Genomic DNA, 10480 nt, shown 5'->3' with positions numbered 1-10480 from the left:
GTGAGAGATATAATACTATCGTAATGGCTCGAGAATGGTTAGGCCATTTCTTCACAAGCCTGTTCAGTAATGTAAAAATGAGGCACAGCCTTCAACCACCTACTAAGACGGAACACGAGAATGACGGTTCCAAACTATCGGGAATTGCCAACAAAAGTTATCAATACCGTATTGACAATATTTCGGGTATGCTCGGTGATATTTGGCAATTGTCAAAAAGCTGTGCCGCACTCCTCTTCTTATATAAGCTACTACTTTCTGCCATTCCCATTCCAACCCACCAGCATTTGTGTCGAGTTTTATACAATCAATTTCTCAATTTCAAAATGACCGAGTGTGTTTCCATTGAGAACAGTGGCCTCTCTGCGCGCTCTCGTCCCAAAGTAAAGGCATTCGTACCCGTGCTCAAAAACGTTGACAAAAACTTCGTGATTGGGTCCGAAATTGATGTCGATATGGCAATTGGTCATAATTGGCTTGTACGAAAGCCATTGATTGCCATATTCAAAGAGGCCGTTAAAGATATCACCGAGAAGGTATGAGATATCTGACCTTGCTGGCAGCTCATAAGCTGTGCCTCTAGGCGTGCTATTTTTCCGCCACAGACACAATATCTCATTGCTAATGATATCAAGGATCTTAATTACCCTCTTGGAGTAGGGGGACCCTCTCCAGTGCTAACCGCTTTCGCCTCGTTCTTCAACCAATTCTTTTCTCCGTCCATTCCTATCGAGCCAGATCATGTAGTCACGTTCTCCGGTGCAAGCACATGCTTGGATGGCTTACTATATGCAATATGTGACGAAGGAGATAGCATTATTTTACCATCACCTTTTTGGGGTAGGCTTGTTCTTTTCATATTCCCTCCTGTTGGGTTTATAAATACGCTACAATTTAATATTCGGACCAATCTGACAAGAACCAGCCGGCTATGTCCCATTTACCAAGTTCCGCGCCAATGTCAATATTGCTACCACATCAGATGTTCCATGGCGTTCAACCACATCTATCGACATTGTGGCTGCGGTAAAGAAAGCGTACTCTAGTGCTCAAGACTCAACACGGATCAAGGCATTACTTATGGCCAATCCACACAATCCGACTGGAAAATGCTACCCCTCATCGGTGATTCGTGAGCTGATGGTCTTTTGTAAAGATAACGGGTTGCATTATATATCGGATGAGATATTTGCTATGTCTTCCTTCAGTAAAGATGAAGAGGGCCAATTCACTTCTGCACTGTCACTCGTTAGTGATAATGAGGAAAGCCCTATGGATCCAAGTCGTCTACATGTGATCTACAGCATGAGTAAAGATTGGGGATCACCGGGTCTAAGAATGGTAAGTGGTTACAAAACACATTCTTGGTGCAGCTTTTATCCATTCTTGCTCCGCGATACTTTACACTTTATTGCTTTAGACATTCATTTCTGATAAAGCTTCAGGCTTGCCTCGTTTCTTCACGTAACCGTCCTGTTCTCGAAGGCAGTTGGATCTCGAACTACATGCAGACGTCTAATCTAAATAACGTCTGTGTCACGGCTCTCTTCCACTCTCCCAACCTTCCCTCTATTATTAGTTCTCTCAAAAATCAACTCACACGTAACTATGGATGGCTTACCAAAGCGTTGAATAGGTGGGGGATTGAGTATATTCCCACTCATGCTGGATTTCATATCTTTGCAAGGTTGGTAAAAAATGCACAAAGCTGGGACGATGAAGCTGCGGGTGTTAAACAATTATTCGATGCGGGTATCATGGTGACTCCTGGCAAGAGCTTCGGTGGTATTGATGGGGAGTTCGGATGGGTTCGTCTATCGTTCTCAATTGAAGAGAAGAAATTGCGGGAGGGATTATGGCGAATTGGGCAGACTCTAGGCTTTGAAAATGATAGGGAAAAGTTTGAACAGACATCTTGTGGTGTTTAAGTGTACCTTACTACATTGAGGTATTTTCTGATGGCATTTAAATTCAAAAGCTCCATTTCAAAGTTGATAACTGAAACTACCGCAGCGCATTGACAACCAATTGTTACACAAGAAAATTTCATCAACCCTGGCTTCTGGTATCTAGCTGGCCCCCAATTCAACAGATTTGACAACAGATGCCCCGATCTGAATCAAGCTTGCTCCACCCAGGATTTCAAAAATTGCGATGTCTGATGCAAATTTCCTAGCGATCTAGTTAGGTATTTCTACCCCTGAAAAAGTGTTGATACCAGAGTTTACTAGAGGCTGGAATAAATCAATGTCATAATTTGTCAGTGAAGTCGAGGACGTTGAGAGAAAGTGAGAAAGTCTCACCCGCAGCAAGTGTGCTATTACGGGTGCTACATTCGAGAATGAGTATACGATGAAACGAGACTTGAGTTCTGTAAGCTTTTAAGCCTGCGTCTTTGGTGAAGGGGTCTTAATATCGAGCCTTTCTTTGTGTAAGTGATTGAATAGTGGGGGCATTGCCTTGTCGCGTTCTTCATCAGTCTTATCTGGTGCTTTCAATCCAACGAGAAGTTGGCTACGGCTTCCGTCAGAGGCAACACTCCCCATCGCTCCGATTAACCCTCAGCAGCGACAATACTCAAGCAATGCATGAAGATGATCTTTAAAGATTTGGCAGATTGACCGCTTTTCATCAGTTGCTCGGTCAATTTCTCATACGGGCAAGGTAACCAGCATCACCAACGACACCGGGGTCAATCGTGATATTGTTCTTATAATCAAGAAAGGTTCGGTAACCTGCTAGTGCATCTTCAAAAGTATTACCAGCTGTATAGTTAGCTTGGCTTACTTCACCAAAAATGCCGCGAAGTGATGAAAATAGCACAAAAAAAATCAAGGACATGCGGCAAGAGCGTGTGAAGACTCCAGGGCCCCCCACATTAGGCCTGATCGCAGAAGCCCAGAAACAAAGGCTCATATTTGCGAAGAGAGAGTCCTAATGAACAAAGTTTCGCGTTAGACAAAGCACAAAATAGACAGAAAAGAGATTTACAAGTGCCTCTACGTAAGCAAAAAAACAGGCGGGAATTGACCACCATTCGAAAGACCTTCAACAACTAAGATCTCTCTTCGATATAATATTAAATAATTCTTGGAGTTTAGCTTTTATAATAATAAGAATGATTATTATTATAATAATAGTGGAAGATCTAGTCAATTTAGACTTAGAAACGAAACGAATATATAATATAAAAGTTAGATTGAAATTAATTTATAAGAGCTATACTGAATTAAGGTGAACTTACTTGCTTTTTCTAGGTTTTCTTTAGCCTTATTATAGAGTTTCATAATAATAAAACCATTTAAAATCAATATAAAGAAGACTCAAATTTTTGTTTGCTTTTTTAAAATTTCAATATTTAATTTGAAATGAATTTGTAATCTATTAAAAAAGTGCTTTGAAAACTTACTCAATTTCCGCCTATTTGTTCGCTTACGTAGAGAGTATATATTCAAGACTATAGATGTCTAAATACATTCTCTTATAGTAGACTGAAACTTAGTAGAGCACTATCTGTTTCATAAGGTTCCTCTCATATGCTTAAGCTTACTGAGCAACAAGATGGAGCCGGTGGGCACCAATTCTTTTAGGGTATGTTTGTTTATATTTGAGATATTCAGTGGCTGGCGTTTGGCGCCCATTCAGGGCTTATCGTAAAGGTAGAATTATAAACAGAGGTATCAAAGTCATTCTCCCTCAACTATATTCCTTTCTAGGTAACTCGCATATTAATAGAGGTAGGGATTACAATATCACTCAAGATGCTTATATGGAATTTAGAACACGATATATAGCAATTGTAAGGGATATAAAGGCTGGGTCAACACAGTATCTATTATATAGATATATATATAGTAGTAAGCTATCAGGAATCGATCCCTGATACTGTGCCTTTTAGGACAGATTTCGTGCGTGGCGTAGTAGTAAAGCTTACAACTCCTATTATATCCGCTTACGTAACAGCATCTAGTATAATAAGTTCCTTCAGAGTATAATAACTAAATTGAGCTGATATCAGTACAGGCAATAGTACTTCACGTAATCAATATACAGGTTCGTATGATAATACTTATCAGATTTCCTCAAAACATTGATATATATAATATCAACTCTTATATTAGTAAAGATATTTAATATTAAAGTAATTATCCCCTAGACTGTCACTCCATGGCACCTTCGCTTAAAAGGATCTAATTGACCAATCAGATCATCAGGATTTTGAGAATTCTTATTATTTTGATACGTTTTTTTGTAATAATGATTCAACACTTATAATTTCAATAAAAAAAATTAATACCTTTTTAAAATCTTTATATAATCTTTTATCTGTTCTTTCTTTTTTCAATAAATATTGAATTTTTGATTTGATATATATTTTTTGATATAAATTGTATAAAAATCGCGTACAAATTTCTCTGGATTTCAAAGGTGAAATATAATAATATTTATAAAATCTTAAAATCATTATTTTACAATTAAAAAACTATAGAGATATAATTAATATATTTAATATAATTTTTTCAATAAATTCTAATCTTTAAATATAATATCAAAACTTTTATATATAATATCATTTATAAGGTTATTGATTTTCTTGCTCAGTGCACGGACCACAAAGGTGCCATGGAGTGACAGTCTAGGGGATAAATATTGAAATACTAAAGTCTAATCTGAAATATCTGTTTGTATATATTCCTATCTATATTAGACCGAATTTTATATATTCTTATCTATATTAGACTATGAAATAGATATTTCATTTCGATTTAAGATTAGGAGTATATAAAATTAAGTATTTTAGAAAAGATTCTAGTATTTTAATATATCTTTATAAATATAATATTTATATTATACCTATAGGAGTAATATGATTTTATCTGAATATATACTAGCTATTGTTTTGAAAGCTTTATATATACTACTATTATCACGAAGGTAATAGCTATATCTAATGGTCACTTTGATTAAGGAATAGGTATATAGAATAATAATAAACTAGATTGACTTAAAATATAATCCTAATAATCATACCTACTTTATATACCCTGATCAAACGAGATACTCACCTAATTAGATATATAGAGTATACAAATAAAATGAATAAAATAGTATTAATAATTATAAAAATGAATATTTCAAAGGAATATTAAGATTAGTACTTATAAGATTACACTATACAATAAATTCTATAATATACCCTTTAAATCGCTAGATACTTTAATAGTTACATCAAAAAATCTATATAATAAATAAAGAAAAAATTCTTAAATAGTAAACAGCATAAACATCAATAAATGCTTTATTCAAATAATTATTATGAATTTACCTACCAAATAAATTTATTTATTAAATAAAAGAATATAAAGCATATAAACATATAGAGTTTTTTATAAAAAAAAAGAATAAATTACATTATTAATTCGAATAATCTATAAAAAAATAATAATATTAAAATAAAAGAATTAATTCTTTGAATTGATATATATCAGGAGGTTTATGTTATATTGATTATTATTAACTAAGTATTTATATTAATTAATTTAATTGATTTATATATACAACACTTTTGTAGTAACAACAGAATTAAATAGAAATTAATAGATTTTAAAGAAATATAGTAAATCAAAATAATTATAAAAGAATAACAATTCCCTTTTTTTAATTTTTATATTCAATAATTCGATATGTTTTTTAAATATACCTTCTCCTATTAGAAAATCCTTTAATTCCATTGATATTTCTAATTGATATACAACCGCCTTCCTGTATAATATATTAAAAAGTAATATTCAATTTAATGGATTTAGTATTTAGTATACTTTTACTTAATTATTATCTTCAGCTAAAATTCAATTATCTTTTAATAAAAAAAATTCGTAAATAAAGCCTTTTTTTAATAAATTTCAACAAAATCTCAATAATAACTTTTTGAAAAAGGTTAAAGTTATTTGCTGTATGGACAAGGGAATTCATTCAAGGGAATTCACTTTAAAGGATTTACTTCAATATAATGATAACTGTATTAAGAGTATTAGGCGAAAGCGAAGGAGACTAGCTCTTTCAGTAGTGTCTATATAAGGCCTATTATTTCCCTCATTTAACTAGCTCCTTAGATTGAATATAAATAGACATTTAGGGGCCTACATATAATGAAAACTACATTTTTTGTATCTCTCTCAAACCAATACTAATTAATAATATTATAAATTATTTAATTTATTTATTCGAAATACCTTTTCACTCTTACTTCTTTTATTTTCCATTATTAGTATTATAATATTCCGGGTAAGTATTAATACTAGCTTTAAGCAAGCCAATAAGAAACTCAATCTTAATAAGAAATCTAATACTAGTAAGAAATCAATTCTATTTAATCAATTTACCAATATAAAAGAATATATCAATATAACAATCAATAATATTAATTCTTTATAAATAAATTTCAATACTTCCTTTTACAAAAATCTAAATCTAATCAATACTCCTTCTTATTCTCATTTTATTATTTCCTCTGACCCTTATATTCCTCTTAATAAAGCATTAATTAAAGAAAAAAAAGCTTAGAAAACTAAGGATTTAAAATTTAAAAAAGAATTTCAGGATTATGTTTTTTTAAAGAATCTCAATAAAACTAGGCAATTCTACAAAGGATATACATTCAGATTGGGAATAGAATATTATATTAATAAATACTTTCTTTTTAAAAAGACTATATATTTAAATATAGGGATTACTGATATACCTTTTCAAAATACAGTTATATCCAATTTCGATTATATTTATAAAAGCATATTAAGGAATATTAATAAACTAATATTATATAACTTTTATATAATCTTATAATATTATAAAGTTTATATTAATATTAATATAAATATTAAGGATATTCTTATAAAAATATTTAATTATAATAAATATCATAATTAGATTATAAATCAATTCCTGAAATATTAATCTAATAAAATACAATTATTTATATTAACAAAATAAATTTATCTTTCTATTGGACTTAGTTTAAGACTATAAACTGAACCTCTCAAACCTAAAAATAATGATATAACTAATCAACTAACTTTATCGAAATCTGGCAAAGTTGTATCAATTCTTTCTTCTGATATAATAGGAGGATTAGCTTTATTCCAATCTCCATTTCAATCTGGGGATACATAAAATATATCTTTATTAGGTTTAAGGCTTTTATCAATTAATACTTTTATAGAATTACTTGATGACAATAATGATTCAGATAATAATAATAATAATGATAGTAATGGTTGAGGTAGTAATGATAATAGAGGTGGTAAAGATAATAATAGAGGTAATAATAAAGGTGATGAGAATAAGAATTATTATAATTATTTTAATTACTGGGAAGATAATTAATATAATCAGAGTTATTATTTTATTGATTTTTTTAAGATTTATAGAGATAATAATAGGTATAAAGATATCATTAATTCTTTTTAGTTGAAGATCCCTATATTTGTAGAACATTATTATAAAATATTTATATTAATCGAAATAACTTTAATAATCTTCTCGATTATACTCTTAAATATAATTAGAGACTTTTATTAAACTAATCTCAATATTCTTTTTAAGATATATGATAGTATATATAAGATAATAATCAATAATTTCGAAAAACCTGAATATCAGTGAAATATACTTTTCAAATAAAATAAAGTTATTTTCAAGGATTATATCAAAAAAAATCTAATTAAGAAATCTTAGAAAATATTTAATATAATAATTATGAATTTATACTTTATTCAATATATTATTCTCAGAAATATATATAATTTTCAATTATACTATATTAGAATCTTATCTATATATAACAATATTCCAAAATGCTATTCTATAATATACAACCCTTATTTAACTATTATAAAGTTTATTAATCAGATTAAACAAGCTATTGATTTTTATCGAAAAGCATTTTCAAAATAAAATATATTACCTGAAATATTTCTTATAGATTGACAAAATATATTGTCTAAAATATTTCTTATAGATTAATATTTTTATAATAATAAATCTTTAAGCTTCTTTTTTTAGAAATCTTATAATAAGTATATCAAATAATAATCTTTTTTTATATTAATTAATAAAGATAAGAATAATTATTATTTTCTTGATTATAAAAAGAAGGGCTATAGATATTATAAATATATATAAAAGGAGAAAGACTAATTTAAAATAGATTATTATATTAAATACAGCAATTTCGATAATAAGAGTTTTATAAAACAATATAAGCAATTCATTACTGATATTGAATAAGAAAATAATCAAGATGATAATAATAATAATAATAATAATTATTTTATTAATTAATATTTTATTAATATAAGTAGTTCTAAAGGGATCTTTAGGATATTCTTTACCTTTATAAGTATTTATAATAGTTTTTTAATAGTAATTGATTTCAATAATACTACAAGTATTTATAAATTGATAGCTAAAGTATTTATTATAAACAATAAGCGATATGATATTAATATATTCTTTAATATTATAATTAATACAAATATAATTAAGAGATTATCTATCAGATATAATCAGTATTTGATATAAAAGAAGATTGAGGATATTGAGTATAATATTATTATTATTAAATAAATAACAATCTAATACAATATTGAAGTAATGATTTCTATTAATTCGTTTTATATTAATCTTTTATTTAAAAAGATAAAATAGAATATAATAAAAGCCGATCTTCCATTCTTGTTCTTTTTAATTGATATAAATAGATTTAGATTCAAATATAATAATCTTGATAATATTACTATCATACCTAAAGATATCTATTCTGTATATTAATGATTTAACTATACATTTTTGCTATAAAATATTAATATTAAAAGATTAATTAATTATTCTATTAATAATAATAATTACTATTTCACTAAAATTAAACTATAATAAATTTATTGTTAGTTTGACTATCCATTTATATACAAATTTTATAAGGTATTTAAATACTTTAGATATAATAAGGATTTTAAGGTAATTAAATAGCTTACTAAGTTTTGTTATTATTATCAAGTTTATAATAAGTTGTTTAATAGATTCAAATTTTCTTTGTTTGATAAGGATTTTGAGTTTAATTATATTATATTTATTGATATACTTTATATTAATAATAATCTGATTTTATATATTGTTAATAAAACTATATACTTTCAAATCGCTTAATAGCTAAATAATATATCTACAAAGTATATATAAAATAAATTCTGTGAGTACTGGATTAATATATATATTAATCTACTAGAATATATTACTTATAATACTAATATCAACTTTGTTAGAAAAGAGTTTTAATAATATATTATATCAATATTTATTCAGACAAAAACAGTCTTTATAGAGGTATATTATTCAATTGATATTATTGAAAGATTTTATGTATTATTATACAAATCTTACAAAATTATTTATAAAAAAGTTTATAAACTCGATATTTGTAAAACAACTATATTCCAGATAATTGTAAAAGTAATTAATAATACTATTAAATCTAATAATTTAATATCTATTTTATTCATTTTTAAAACATTTCTTTATATAATTAATATTAATCTTTTAATACCTATTATTTATTAGTACATTATTACAATCTTTAAAGCTATAATAAAGATTTATAGATTATATAGTTCTACATAAGTATAAAAGGCTTTAAATATATATAATAAACTTTCTATAATTATACTTTATGATTTATTATTAAATAGTAAGATTTTGGTTTGAAAAGAAAGTAATGAAATAGCTATTAGTAAGTGGAAAGAATCTTTTTTATTTATTAGTATAAAAAGGGAGATATATATTCTTAATCTATTTTATAGATTTATAAGGTTTAGGTTTATATTAATAAAACTATATTATAAGTAATTAGAAACTGAATATATTAAGAAGATTAAAAAACTTGATTATAATATTGATTCTGAAATAATTTTGTCAAAATCTAACAAAGTTATATTACTTCTTTCAGCAATTATACGTATAACAAATCTAAAGAAACCCTTCTTGGATTTATTCAAAAACAATTAGATTTCTATTTCGATATTTTTCTTATGAGTAATTATACTTCAAATTCAAGCTTATATATAGGATTACTACTTTAAATATTTTACTACTAATTCTAAAGATTCTATTATATATAAGAAATCCAGAAAGAAAGAAATTAATAAATTAATAGCTAAGAATGTATTTAAGATTATATTACTTTCAAATATTCCTTTTAATATATATATTTTCAAGTTGCAGTTTATTAATAAAATCAAAAACAAAGAAATAAATACTGAATTCTATAAATCGAAATTAATTATTCAAATATATAATGATACTAATAAGATATCTGTATTAACACAATCCCTAACAATCCAACAATCATATCAATACATTTTAATCTCACTAATTACAAACATTCAAAAAACAGATATAGGAATATATATTCAAAATATCATTTAAA

General features: G+C 27.0%; 1 protein-coding gene across 1 annotated transcript; it reads left to right on the top strand.

Annotated features, from left to right (window-relative positions):
- Positions 1 to 326: 326 nt before the first annotated feature.
- On the top strand, positions 327 to 1928 carry EAE98_011895 (uncharacterized protein; the record flags this gene model as incomplete). The annotated part of the gene is made up of 4 exons (XM_038959518.1): positions 327 to 536; positions 636 to 840; positions 926 to 1341; positions 1446 to 1928. 4 exons carry the CDS (start codon positions 327 to 329, stop codon positions 1926 to 1928), a joined length of 1314 nt encoding a protein of 437 aa, XP_038804171.1.
- Positions 1929 to 10480: the final 8552 nt, after the last annotated feature.

The sequence above is a fragment of the Botrytis deweyae genome (genome assembly GCF_014898535.1).
Source record: "Botrytis deweyae strain B1 chromosome Unknown BDEW_054, whole genome shotgun sequence".
NCBI classification, from domain to species: domain Eukaryota; kingdom Fungi; phylum Ascomycota; class Leotiomycetes; order Helotiales; family Sclerotiniaceae; genus Botrytis; species Botrytis deweyae.
This window is presented reverse-complemented; position numbering and strand designations above follow the sequence as displayed.